General features: G+C 55.4%; 1 protein-coding gene across 1 annotated transcript in view; it reads right to left on the bottom strand.

Moving 5' to 3' along the window:
* Positions 1–684: 684 nt before the first annotated feature.
* Positions 685–14,341, bottom strand: part of LOC119110022 (espin) — a 55,297-nt gene continuing 41,640 nt past the window's right edge. The window contains exons 4-16 of the mRNA XM_037233769.1: positions 10,784–10,966; positions 10,274–10,387; positions 9,527–9,980; positions 8,796–8,900; positions 7,913–8,005; positions 6,868–7,010; positions 6,549–6,705; positions 6,051–6,289; positions 5,738–5,870; positions 4,610–4,791; positions 3,947–4,140; positions 3,210–3,245; positions 685–1,892 (exon numbers count right to left, since the gene is read on the bottom strand). Of these exons, the coding sequence (XP_037089664.1) occupies positions 3,230–3,245; positions 3,947–4,140; positions 4,610–4,791; positions 5,738–5,870; positions 6,051–6,289; positions 6,549–6,705; positions 6,868–7,010; positions 7,913–8,005; positions 8,796–8,900; positions 9,527–9,980; positions 10,274–10,387; positions 10,784–10,966 (2,013 nt within the window). The 3' untranslated portion in view covers positions 685–1,892; positions 3,210–3,229. The remainder of the gene's footprint in view (positions 1,893–3,209; positions 3,246–3,946; positions 4,141–4,609; positions 4,792–5,737; positions 5,871–6,050; positions 6,290–6,548; positions 6,706–6,867; positions 7,011–7,912; positions 8,006–8,795; positions 8,901–9,526; positions 9,981–10,273; positions 10,388–10,783; positions 10,967–14,341) is intronic.

Below are 14,341 nucleotides of genomic sequence, written 5' to 3'. Positions count from 1 at the left end.
CTCGCAACAAACGACGGTTCTCCGAAGTGATGCGCTGTGCGAGCAGATAATGATGCAGCATCATGATGAGCAGATCAGTAGGTCATATTTGTCATGCGAGAAATGCGAGCGTGTATCCTGCCCCTGTTGGCGGCCTCTGCGTGTTGCGTGGGATCGGTCTGAGCAGGATCAGGCGGAGCCCGGTCGGGCGCCTAGCTGTGTCCGCTCCGCGTGTACGGCATCAGAGCTGTGCCTTATATTGCAGTGTCTGATGTAACGTATCGTGCCAAATATGCACACACACGGTTAAAATAAATCTGGACACTACTGCGGCATAACGATTTATTGATAATGAAATCGGGCGGTCTAGGCGTGTAAATACATTAGGGCGCTGACAGGCTTTCAGACTGTCCGTTGGTCGCTTTCTACGATTAACTATTGCCAGTTGGTTGGATCACGAGATATAGCAGAAGTGTGCGCTATGTATAATGTTAACGTAATGTCCCTTGTTCCAGGACTCGGGTACGACAACATTTTTTTATACCATTGACAGCCAGAAAATATGCTTCAAATAAACTGATATATCTGAATTATAATTTCGAGTGTTGGTGAGTTCGGGCATGACGGGTTGTCATGTCTTTATCTGTAAATATATACAACTTGCATTGAACTCTATTCTAGCATTGGAGAGCACACAGACACCAACAAAATAGTCCCAGTTGTATTAAGAAGCACTCATCACTCACACACGAAACTGCTTCTAATTGATATCATTTATAAATGGTAATCACTGCATATGTTTAAGAACTTCACGTATCTCATCCACTCCCTGAACGACTTCATATCAAACAATCCAGGCTATCCCCAGGCGCAGACACGCATCTCACACGCGCACAGATAGTCCATGAACTCTCGCCGCCGCAGACGCTACGTCTTTATCACAATGTCCTACGTTCGCGCGCGGGCCGCGGACCGCGGGCCGCGGCCTCTCTCCACCAGGGTGGAGAGCAGTCAGCACTGGGTGCCACCAGGGTGCGGCCGCCTGGTCCCAGCTGCAGAACATCCGCGACACGCGGCTGCCAGGGCCGGGCCCCGAGGCTGGCGGCGGACGGGCGCGGCAGGCGGTACACGCCCGGCCGCCCGCGCTGCGCCGGTGTGTGAACCAGCTATGGTCCCCGGCTCACGTCTAGCTAAGCGAGTCTGAACGACAGAAGATCCTGGCTTATGTAAGCGCGGTACGGCAGCCAGCCTATGATAAAAGAGCTCGGATTCCGACCTTTAAAAACGGCGTTGTTTTGGCAGAGCCTGGATTCCGGCCCTGAACAGCCGGCACTTCCTTGGCAGAGTCCGGTCTCCAGTCCCGGACAGACGGCACTGTCCCGGAAGAGTCCAGATTCCGGCTCCACGCGGCCGTTATAGTCTCGGCAGAGCCCGGACTCAGACCCAGTACAGCCAGCACTGTCTCGGCCGAGTTCGGATCCGGATCCGACGCTCTTCAGCCGGCACCGTCTCAGCAGAGTCCGGCTCTAATACTCTTCAGCCGGCACGGTCTCAGCAGAGCTCGGATCCGGATCCGAAGCTGTTCAGCCGGCACCGTCTCGGTAGAGTTCGGCTCTGATACTCTTCAGCCGGCACGGTCTCAGCAGAGCTCGAATCCGGATCCGAAGCTGTTCAGCCGGCACGGTCTCGGCAGAGTCCGGACCCCGGCCCCGCACAGCCGGCACGGTCTCGGCAGAGTCCGGACCCCGGCCCCGCACAGCCGGCACGGTCTCGGCAGAGTCCGGACCCCGGCCCCGCACAGCCGGCACTATCTCGGCAGAGTCCGGTTGGGCACGGGGGTCGCTCGTCCGCGCATCATCTCCTCGGGAGTCGGCGCCGCCACCGGCACCCTCCGCATGCCTGTCGTGGAGCGACTGCGGGCAGAGGGGAGCCGTCAGCCGTCAGCCGTCAGACGGCCGCGGCTGATAACGCGGCGCGTCGGCTGCCTGCTGACGTATGACAAACTGACAGATGTGGCCACGCGCTGTCACATCCGTGAAGGTCACATCCTTGACGGACGACGGTCAGACGACGGACTGGGTTGCTGTTACGACAGTTACTGGTCATCTCTGACCAGTAACTGTCGTAACATCAACAGTCATGGCCAACCCTGGCCATCACTCGTGTCATCGGAGACCGATGGCATGATGTCACATTCCCCACAGATGAGGGACTGATAGCATTTTCTGGCGTCCGTGACTGACGGAGTTTGACATGTCTCTGACTGGTATTAGTTGACTGAATGCAGACAAGCGTACGGTTAGCGCCACCAGCCGATGGCCACCCGGGGAGTCATGTGTTTCACGACACCAGTTTACACGAAGAGCGCGGGCATACATGGCGTTAGACATGCTTGTAATTCGAGCGAGAACAATTCGAGCGAGAACAATTCGAGTGAGAACAATGCGACACCACAATCACGCAGACAGTTTCTAGGAGCTAGAGCGGAAGAGAACGAGCTCAACGTTAGTGTAACGTTACCTGAGCGTTGGCAGCGACTCAGGCCCACTGATCGCTACGTGCGTGTGTTACCTACGTGAGGACTCCTGCTGGCTGTAACGACGATCGCGTGACGTATGGCGTCGGATATCTCAGCTTCTCCTTGACACCTCATGTCAGGGAGACTCACCCAGCAAAGCCCTTTCCTTTCGTTGCTGCTTCTACGTTTAAGCAAGCTTATGGTAGCGTTCACTAAGTTGTATTAGACATGCCCGGAAACCATTCAGCTTTGTATCCGTTTAAGCTGTTCCCAGACCTCTCGCCAACGCTCATGCGCGAACATGACGTTAAGTTCAAGCACTCTTTACAGACAGAAAACATGAATGTCTGTAATGTTTACATGTATTGGATACGAAAGAACTGTTTCATCGGGGTAGCTGTGGCTCAGCTAAAGCGGTGATTATGACGCTGATGAGATTCCACGTTTTGACGGTTGTGCCCACATTTTAGGTGTAAGGCGGCAGGAGGCATTTGAAGATTTACACCTCCAAGGCAGCACTTTCTCCTTTGCCATATCCCGAGTAAACCCCATGCTATTTTACCACGGAGATTTTTCAGCAGAGGGGTTGCCAGATACTTTTAGGGATTAGGGATTATTTCGGCGGATCTTCATCACAGAACAAATACCACCGAACGAAAAGTCTGCTAATCCCAGTGCGCCCGTCGCTGGATCGTCCCTGGTCCGTACTTACCCGTGGTATGCGCCGATAGGTCATGGTCCGTGTGACCTGCAAAGAGGTGATAAGCTAAGCGGACGCCGAAAACTCGGCTGGAGAGCGGGTGTTTGTTAGCACAGCTGCAAAGTGCAGGGAAGCGTTGCTTTGTGAGATGAGCGTGTGCAGTGCTGGGTGGTGTACTGTTGTGGAGGTTAGCGCGCAGAAGCTGTCGCGAAAGAAGTGAGAAGAGAGGCCTCGGTGGCCAGAGAGGAACGAAGGGAAGAGAGCGATAAGCAGAGTGCAGCACAAAACCCCACACACAGACACACAGAGGCTGCTGCCAAGTCTAGAGTACACTTTACGGAGCTTCTTGGTCTCCAAGTTGCATATAAGATACAGTACTTTGGTTGAAATGCTTTTAAACTTTTTGGGCACGGTTGGGCAAACGCGTTAAACATTAGTTTGTTTTATACGCCTTTTTTCATATTACAGATCCCCATTCACAATCGAATACACGTAACACCGTGATATTTGACCGAGGGAATCAAAAGGCGTTTGGTCTAGGCCATACCCTGCCCAGGGGCATGATTTTGGCGCCGCAACTTTCAAATAAAACTCTACTAGCAGCATTCGCTTCGTATTTTATGAGGCACCCTGTTCTTGCTCTTCAAACGAATGCTGTGATAACATGCCTGTGCCTAAGCCAACAAAAGCAGACGTAAACTGTGCATTGCGCAAAACCCCCACAAGCCAGCAGCGTTCGCGATGCTAACCGTTTGGAGTCCTCTTCCTCCTTCCTTGCGATCAGCTGCCGCTTCCACGGCGGCAGTGACTGGATCTTCTGCTTTTCCAGGTCCTTGAGACGCTGCTCCTCGGCCGCGGTTTTGGCGCGCTCCGCCGCCTTACGCGCCAACATTTGGCGCTTCCACGCCGGGATCGTGTTTCCGGTGGCGTCCACTTCGGGGATCTGCCGGAAAAGGAACATCTTTTTATGTTTTGATGACGACGTGATGGGACAGCCCGGGTGGGCGCATTTGGGAGAGAGCACGAGCAGATTTGGACAGCAACGTACCACACAGAAGGCATGGAGCATATCACAAAGGTGACGAAACGCAACCAAATAGGCAGCGACTTCACATCCCATTGCAGCACAGAAGAGAAGTTTGAGCATGGAGCCAGCACAAACCGCCTCAGTCAGCACTGTCACAAACAACATCAATAGCTTTGCAGACAGGCCATTTTTCATGTTATGCTGGTTCTCAACTCGACTCTTGTCGTTCTTATGGCTTTACGTCGTGACGGCTCGTGTGGTTTTAGCTCCGTCAGAGGCGGGCTATTGCAAGGCGAAAGCTGCCTTGATGAATGGCCTGGTGTGATCGTGACCATGACACGCGCCGGACCGTCCATGAACGGGAACAGGATGCCAGTCGTCACACCTCGCTCAAGAAGGCGTCGGCGGTGAACTCCCTGACGAGCTCCTTGCTCTCCTCGCGCAGGATCTGGACGGCAGACTTGGCGCGCTCCTCCCGCAGCTTACGCACGCCGTCCATGTCCTTGCTCCGCTTCAGTTCGGCGATCAGGTCATCCTTGCGCTGCACGTTCACCAGATCGCCGCCCGCTGCCGACACAGCACCGGTGAGCGCAGGCCGTCGCCGGAGGGAAGCCGGCGGGTGGTGAACGGGCCGTTAGGAGTTGTGTACCAGGATGCACGGCAGGGTAACAAGCCAATCAGGCCAACGGCAAGACGGGATGTGGACGCTCAGCAGATCCCCGAGGGACAGCGTGCACTTCTACCAGGCTGCTGGGAGGACACGGCGGTCATGTTCGCCAGATCAGCGCCGTGACTGAACGGGTGTATTCGTCACGTCGTTGCTAGATCGGTGGAGTATTGACTAGCTCACCAACAGGAGAGAACAAGCACATTTACCATACCAGCCACTCGACAGAACACGAAGCTGCAGACCCCCGGCAGCAGCCATGGAGCGAGCTCGCATATGACGGAGCATTTGCCGGGTCAACCGGACGACAGATTAGACGGCTGTCAGACGGCTGAGAATGCGGACAAGGACAAGGCAAGCTCGCCATCTTAGCGCCGATGATGTCACAGAGTCGGCGCTGACTCAGGATTAAGTGGAAGTTATTCACGCCAGACGAAGCAGCGATGCTGTTTGCATTCCCTTCTAGGTGGACAAAGAGCACCGACAGTGTTCGCCATTTTGAATGCAAGAAAGAGGATCTCAGTCGAGACACATAAATCAGACAGCAAAGCATGTACCATTCATGCTCAAATCATGGCAAGACGGTCTCCTAATTACGTGCCCTTCTTGGAGGCCGCTTATCAGATCTATTATGACATTGCCAGTGGGAAGGTTAAACCCCTTGACAACCTTCACCGTTACAGATATCGAACAAGCACGGCGGGCAGAGGCTTAGTGAAAAGGTGAAGGAGGATGCCTTCTCAACACAAAGGAAGCGAAATCCCACGCCAAACCAGTCGCATAACGTCCACATACGACGAATACGTGTCACGTGACGCCACCTGTTGGCGACGCCACACCACCCACCTGGAGCGCCGGTGGCACAGCCGACGGGCGCCGAGTACGTCTTGGTGAGCTTGTCCGTCTTGCGCAGCTGCACCTTCTGCAGCTCATTGGCCGAGATAGCGACCAGCGGCGGCCCGGCGGCGGCCGGTGGCGGCGGCGCCGGCGGCGCCTCCTGCGGCACCTCGGGGATGGCCGGCAGCGGCGGTGGCGGGGGCGGCGGCTGCGACGAGGCGATCGACTCCACGCCGCTGTCGGAGCTGAGGCTGGCGGGGCCGTCCTCGCCGGCCTCACCGCCCGCCGGTGGCGCCGCCGTGCGGCCGCCAGGCGGCGCCACCGGCCTGCCGCCGATCGAACGGAGGTACTCGGACGGCTTGATCAGCTTGTTGGGGTCGGCCAACGATGGGAACTTGGGCGGGATGAAGGGCAGTGCCATGTGCTTGGGCTTAGTGGCCGGACGTAGGGTGGGGTTGGAGCCGGCGCCGCCGCCCTGCTGCAGCTGCCCGGCCAGCTGCCCAGCCAGCTGGTCAGCCAGCTCGATCGGCAGCGACGTCGGCCGACTCAGCTTATCGTGACCTGAGGAGCAACACGCAAGGGGTGTTTGTGAGCCATTAGTAAGTGCGGCCGCACCATAAACCGCTAGTTTGACTTTTGACCTGTTATAAACTGTGCATGGGTGATGAACAGCAAAGATGGACGCAAAGCCAAGCAGTTAAACAGAAATGAAATTGGCATATCGAAAAAAAACAGTTGAACACGTACAATTCAAAACTCTACCTTTTCCGCGCCCAAGCTTTCACGTTATTGCCATTCGAGTGCAGCTTCAAATACGTACGGGCTTCTCGCAACGTTGAAAGACTCGTGTTGTCCGAATTCTGCGTGGTGCGCTTCATATGGCTGGGCCGCAGTGTCGGCTCTTCCGTAGTGCTGCCCTCTGCCGGCGCCGGCTCCGCCCCGATCTGCCCCGGCGGCGGGGGCGGCGGAGGAGGCGGCGGCGGCGGCGGCGGCGGCGGCGGTGGCGGCGGCGGTGGCGGCGGTCCCTTCTGGGCGGCTGCCTTGGGCGGCGGCGGCGGCGGCGGCGGCGCGGCCGGCTCGCGGCGCTTCTGCTTCGGCGGCAGCGGCGCCGGTGGCTCGTCGGCAGGCGCCGGCGCCGCCGGCTTGGGGGGCCGCGGACCGGGGACGCCGCCGGCCCCGCCGGCCGGGCTGGCTGTGATCAGGGCTGAGCTCGGCGAGGAGAGAGCGTGTAGCCGTCGCAGCGGGCTCTTGTCACGGCTCGAGCCGCCACCGTCGCCAAACTCTGCAACGGCGGACCGGCGGCGGTTAGTTGGCCCGGCAAGGGTGCACAGGAAGGGTGGGAGCCAATGGACTTCTTCTGGTGTTATGCATCATGTGAAGTGGCCTTGGTTCGAGCACTGTTACACATGTGCTGAAGAAGAAAAAAAGTTGCTATGCTTGGAAGAGTATGAAGGATGTATATAGCTTCGTTGATGCACCATGAGTAACAATTGGAAAAGGAGCGTTAACTGTCATGCAGCGTAATAATGTACAGTTTCGTCACTCTCCGGCCAAGTACCATCCCAGTTGCATCGGCTTTCAAGTTTGCTAAAATTCGTTCACTTTTCAAATTGCTTCCGAAAATGTGCAATAGGCCAGAGTATGAGCAGCGATAAGCCATGACAAACATGGTTGAATCGTTGTGTTCAGCATTAACGTCTGGAGGTGGTGACTATACTATTCGACTTCACTACAGTTGGCTACGGCTGCTTAAGTGATAACTCGATACAAAATTTGTTGGTAATAGCTTGAATAGTCTTAAACAGTTTTGGTTTTTCACTCGTCCACAACAGCCATAAAAAGTATCATCCAACGTGTCATAGTATATGAGCATCTACCCGCACAACCAGTCTGTACCTCACCAAAGTTGGTGCGGAAATGTGGAAATAGAAATGAGAGTCACTGAGGACCGTTTGTCGTGACACAAGCAAAAGAAGGGGGATGGGCCGTTTTTCGTGATACAGGCCAGTGAGAGGAAGGGAGGAATCGTTTGTCGTGACACAGGCCAGCGGGAGAGAGGGAGGGGGAGGGGTCGTTTGTCGTGACGCAGGCTAGTGAAGATGAATGTTGGTCGCCTGCCGTAACACAGGTCACTGGGAGGGAAGCAGGGGACCTGAGTCGACGAGCGGCAGTGAGTGACCATACCTGGCGGAGGCGGGATCGATTCCGCATCCGACACCTGCTCGTAGACCTGAGCCACGGTCTGGAGGCTGTGTGCCCGACTGATCCCGTACAGGTCTGCCAAACACACGGCTGACACTGAGCGTCCCTGGACTGCCGGATCGCGACAGCCTGTCTGGGTGCCTCGTGACAACTGACAAAGGTGAACTGACATATGACAACTGCACATATGACATTCGGTCGGTTTAAAGAGCAACAATGAAAGGTGCGTGTGCCCTGTACACGCAGCTCTGCCCAACGACGGTCCCGTGATTAAGTCCATGGGGCTTTGACTGAACCTCTTGGGGATGTCTTTGAGACAAACAAGACGTCTGGTGGGTTAGGTGACGTGACATATGTTTTTGTCTGTTTACACTCTGTCTTGACTTCACAGACTCTCCAGGCTTTTCAAACCGCGTAAATCTGAACCTTCCAATGACGTACACAACCTTTAAATACGGCACGCGCGTTACAGCATTCGTCTTGTTGTCAAGCACTCAAGATATAAGACCAACTCAGTGAGCCGAATACCCATCGTGATGTCACCCATCGTAGGTGTATACGGAAAGTGAACTATCAGTTGAGTGATACCTGTGTCCACGTGGAAACGAAAGATAAATGACTCATCCAATCTAGGACGAGGGCGTGGATGACCTAGAGTTTCACCACGGGGCGGGGCCTGTAGATAGCATTAAGGTTCTGAACAAACAAACATATTATCGAGAAAGGCCTGGCATGTTGACGGGCATTAGAGCCCTCAAATGGTGGTGAAATAAACAACAATTAAAGGAGGGTTTCCATTTGAATTTCAGCACCATCACAACAAGATCATCAGCTCGTTCTTGGTGAACAGGAACTTGGCCTGTACCTTCTTCGTGTTTTCCATGGCTGTCATCGGAGCGTGAAGACGCATCCGTTTGCTCGGCGGGGCTGGGCTCGGAAACCGTGTAACTATTCTCGGATTTCGTCGAAGCTGTGAAAGAACGAAACGGTGACGTTTTCTGCACTCTGAACAACAACGTACACAAAATGATGCAATATTTGTTGCACTGTTGTACGACATGCAGCTCACAGACCACGAGTACGTATATGGGTACAAACCTCAGTTCCATGGATTATAAGCAGTTGGGGGGTGGGGGATAACTAGAAAATACTGATATGGTCCCTAATCACTTCTCGAAACGTCGTGATAATGCACTGGCCAAATTTGGCTACGAAACACAGTGAACGAACTGAATAGCGTAGTGAACAAAAAAAAAACACTCGCCTTTTTCTAACATTATTTACAACACCATCCATAACATAGAAAAACAACAACAAAAATATATTTGACCAAGTCGTAGGTCCCCCCCCCCCCCAAATAAGAGCATTTGCAGACTAGGCCCGAGTCTCGGTATAAAAACGCCGTGGTTTTCCGTGCACAACGCAAGGTGGGAAGTTTCTTCTGACGCAGCAGAAATTGACCGGACGAGGCATTGCCGCGACTGCCCACAGCACGTCCGTCCCAAACCACGCACGACAGAAAAGAACACCATGCCTTCTATTCCACCGCCTGACTCGTCGGGAGCACCACCGCCATCAACAGCACGCACTTCCTACCTTGGGTCCTCGGTAAACTTTTGCTGGACGTCGGCGCTGGTGGCGGCGGCGGGGGCGGTGGTGGCGGCGGCGGCGGCGGCGGCGGTGGCGGCGGAGCCTGTGCCGCCGGCGCCGCGCGCTTCAGCCTCTGCTTCTCGCCCTCCTTCCTGCGGCGCGGCGCCTTCTTCTCGGAGCGCTGCTCGCTGCCCAGCGTCAGCGAGTGGAAGAGCTCGTTGACGCGGTGGTACACCGAGTCGCCCGGGTCGTGCAGGTAGAAGGGCCGGTGGCCGGCGTTGAGGGTCTCCGGCCCGCCAGGGGGCGCGGCCGAGCCGGCGGCCGGCGCCGCGGACGGCGCCGGCCGGTGCAGGTAAAACGGCGAATGCTCGCCGTTGGAGCTGCCGCCGCTGTAGTAGTGCGACGACGCTGATTCGGTGGAGCGGGGGCTGGACGGACCCGACGAGTCGCCTGCCGATGTCTGCGCGGCGAAGGCGTGCACTCGTCAGCGCCAGCAGCGACGGCCAATGGGGAAGCTGATTACAACGGACACTGTCAGAGGCCTCCATCCAAACGCACGCTCGCTAGCTTACTGCATATCAAACGCACTTTCCTAGACTTAAAACCGTCTGACGTGACAACACAAATGGTGAGCATCGCCAGCTCAAATAGTCGGCACATCAGCAGCACATGTAGCCTGCTATCACCCAATCGAAGACCAGGTCAATGACACGCGCTCGCGCGCCGCGCGCGGGGCTTCGGCAGTGTGCTCGCCTTCTCTCGACAGCAGCACGGGTGCGAGTTGGTGTTGGACTGGCGGCCGCTGTCCGTGTCCTCGTCCAGGTCGTAGTCCGGATCAGTGCCGTGCTGCACCAGCAGGGACAGGCACTGCGGGCCGCGTCAGAGCACTCAGGCGAGGCCGCGAGCGAGCGACGGCTTGCTGGAGCACTGGGCAAAAACACTTCACGAGGCATACCTAGAACGGACTTCTGCTCTACTGCCAGCGTGCAGTGCCACAAAGGAAATGCCAATTTGCATTCAAGCTGGAGGTCGGGACATCGTTCCATCTCTGCTATCATCTTCCCACGTCACGGTGACTTAGACTCATAACAAACGTGAACATTCTCCACGCCGAGGCAGGGATTAGAAAGGTGTGCAGAGCCGAGGACATTCAGCAAAGGTAAGTACATTCCAGCTCAGAATAACTTCAGGTATTCCATAGAATAACTTTGCCAAGAGCAGAACGGCTTCCGGTCTAGCCCCTTCTTCCCCGGCCCAACCCACCTCTATCCGCTCGTTCTCGGCGGCGTCGTTGATCGGCGACTTGCCGTACTTGTCCAGCACTATTTTGGAGCCGTGGCGCAGCAGCCAGCGCACCATATGCGCGTGGCCGCGGCTGGCGGCGAAGTGCAGCGGCGTGGCGCCGTCGCTGTCTCGCATGTTCACGTCCACGTCCTTCTCCAGCACCTGGGACGAGCAGATGACGCTCACGATGACGCGGCGATGACCACCGATCTTTGCGATGACGAACGCTTGTGGTCCCCACTAACCCCACCAGTCTTCCAGCACAGCACCTAATGCTGCCTTTTGTCGACCTCTCCACCCTTCGTCTTGTCATCATAGCAAAATATCTCTCTCATCGTTTCAGGCTAGGGACTGTTTGTGACGTGCGCTTTTGCCGTGTAGACTACGGAAGCCTGTCCCCGATGCATCCGTAGTCAGTGTGTGTAAGTCGGCCGCCTCGTCGCATCGCTCAACCGCATCTCGTCCCGAGCCGGGGCCGGGGCCGGGGCCGGGGTCAGGGCTGGCGAGCGTCGGCGGCGGTGACCGGCGGTCATCAAACCGTGACCGACCGGACACGCTCGACCACGGGGTCAGTCGGGGCCATCTGACCGGACGTCCACCGCACGGCACAGTCCCTATGAAAGGAGCACAGAGGAACCGGCCCTCTGGCTCCTCCGGAGTACAGAGGGACCGGGGGTACAGACAGATTAGACCACTGGCTCCCCTCAATACAGAGGGACCGCTGGTACGGAGGGGCGGGGTCACTGGCACCCCGGAGCACAGATCGACCCGGGGTACAGATAAACTAGACCGCAGGCTCCCCGGAGTACACAGGGATCGTTGGTACAGAGGGGCGGGGTCACTGGCACCCCGGAGTACAGATTGACCCGGGGCACAGATAAACTGGACCGCTGGCTCCTGGAGTACAGAACAGAGTACTGTACCGACTGTACAGAGTACAGTTGGTAGAGTGGGGTGGGGTCACTGGCACCCCGGAGTACAGATCGACCCGGGGTACAGATTGACTAGACTGCTGGCTCCCCGGAGTACAGAGGGATCGGGGGCACAGACAGACTAGACCACTGGCTCCCCGCAGTACAGAGGGGCCTTTGGTACAGAGGGGCGGGGTCACTGGCACCCCGGAGTACAGATAAACTAGACCGCTGGCTCCCCGGAGTACGGAGGGACCGAGCGTAAAGAGAGACTAGACCACTGGCTCCCGGAGTACAGAGGGACCGGGGGTACAGGAGGCTGGGTCACTGGCTCCTCGGGGAACTAAAAACCGGGTCACTGGCATCGCGGAGTACAGCGGGGCCAGGTCACCAGTGGTCGGAGATGCAGAGGGACAGGGTCACTGGCGCCCCTGAATTCAGAGAGTCCGGGTCACTGGCGCTCATGAATACAGAGGGACTGGGTCATCCATGCGCAGGCCAAATATGTAGATTGTACCATGTTTGGCGGTTTCAGAGGTCTGGAAACCAGCTGCTTGAGCGGAATGTAGGTGTGCATGAGATGTATAATTATGCGGCAAGCAATTGGTTATGTGGACCCGGTCCGGTCTGATCACAGCCACTTACGCACAGAGAGCTGGCTGCACAAACGCCTTCGTGTTTTTTTCTAAAAAAATTCAATCCAGTAGCTTTTTATATTTCTTCAGATCACCACACGATTAAGCCGGCTTGCTTCTGGGAAGGGAGCGGGCCACGGTCGTCAGTCTGCATGGCTCGCTGCATGTCCCAATGGGTGGCACCCCGCACGCTCCCCTCCGCCGGTGATCAGCGGATGACTCAGCGGCAGGTGAACCCCATGTCCCGCCCCTCAGTCATGGGTGACTCGTTCGACGCTGGGAGCTGGCTGAACGGCGACTGGGTCGCCCGTCCAGCCCCACACCGACGCGGAATGGCAGCGGGGTTGGAGTGCGGCTAGGTGTTTGATGCGGCCTTTCGGAATGGTCAGAGATATTTAGGCTAGAAGGCCTTAAAAGGAATGTTCCACATTTTTATGGGGTTTTGAAATACACTTGCTTTTTCGGAGGAAATTCGGTGCAGTTCACACCCTGCCTTTGTAACGACCTAGTCTAGTTGCTGAGCTATATGCCCGCGAAGATGTGCAGACTAGTTCCAAGGCCATTCAGGCATGCATGACGCGTAGCAAATTCATTAAAATCCTGCCATCCTATATGCCATGCGGCGTTCAAGGCAACTAAAAATGTGCTCGTCAAGCCGTTCAGAACTGGCGTCCGAGGGCACGATTTTCTAATACAATGGGCATGAATCGGTTCTCCATCAATGTTGAGCAAGTTGTGTAAGTTTCTCTGACAGCTGGTTAGTTGGATTAGAGCCTTTTCGAACAAATTCATAATTTCAGGGCTACGGGATGAATGAGAATGGATAATAGTTATGCCCCATAATGGTGGGGCAGGACTACATGTGCCTGGAGGAGGGGGCAACCGCCGAGCTTTAGCCCACGTGACGACCCCTCGGCGGGGCTTGCGCTGGGCCACCGGTCGCGGTATCCCTCCAGAAGGCCCCTCGGCCCACTCATGGCTAGTGCATGCAGTTCCGGATAAGAGGGGTGTCGTGAAGATTCAGGATAAGGTGAGAAAGAGGATAAGAGGGTTGGAACCTACGAATCACATTTTGTGCGACATGAGATAAAAAGTTGGACCTAATTGCCAGCTATTACGAAAGTAAGACCAATCGTGAGGTGACTTAATCACAGCGCCACAACCGAGAATAGGAATACAAGGAGATGTCTAAACTCGCAGGTAAGTATGCAAGAAAACCACGAGAAAGGGACAGCACACGAAAACATATGATAGTTGGCTCAGCGAACACTTCCAGCAACGCCACTACCATCTCTCGGCGAGCTTAAGTACTCCTTGTGAGCGCTAGGGTGGCAATTTCGCGCGTTCAGGCTGCCAACGCCACAAACTCATACAAACGCAATCAATGATGCTATGACGCAATCAAACAATGCCGTAATGAGGAGCATATTTACTACATAGAGAAATATTGATGTCTAGCGCGGTCTTTCCATCTCAAAGGGATAGTTATAATTATAAGTGAGCTTATTTCGTCATATCTGATGCCTCTCTCAACATTGTAAAATATGGAGCATTTCCTTTAATTGTGAGTTTGGTGTGTATGTGAACAGCGTATCGACAGGTGTAATGAAGCGGGGTAATTACCAATATCATAGAGCAGTCATTCGACGGAATAAATGCAGAACAAACCGTATCAAGCTTCTTTTCACCCCTTAAAAACGTTTGGAAAAATACTTATAACTATTCAAGTATATAAATGACACACTTGGGGTTTCGGGGACAGGATCCATCCGGAACAGGTTGATGCACAGTCAGCCATGCAATGTACGCTCGAACGAAGACAGTAATGGATCCGTAATCATAAAAGCAAACGTCGGAGCAAACAGCCTGAACAACAACAACCATATACCCCACTCTTTCCGCCGATGCAATAAAAGCCGGCCTGCAACAAATGGCCCAACGAGAGGCAACATCAAAACTGTGCTTGACGACTCGCACCGCGCGTCGATTCC

The sequence above is a fragment of the Pollicipes pollicipes genome, unplaced genomic scaffold (genome assembly GCF_011947565.3).
Source record: "Pollicipes pollicipes isolate AB1234 unplaced genomic scaffold, Ppol_2.1 Scaffold_7231;HRSCAF=8579_pilon_pilon_pilon, whole genome shotgun sequence".
NCBI classification, from domain to species: domain Eukaryota; kingdom Metazoa; phylum Arthropoda; class Thecostraca; order Pollicipedomorpha; family Pollicipedidae; genus Pollicipes; species Pollicipes pollicipes.
The sequence above is the reverse complement of the archived record's forward strand: the minus strand, read 5'-3'. Positions and strand labels throughout refer to the sequence as shown.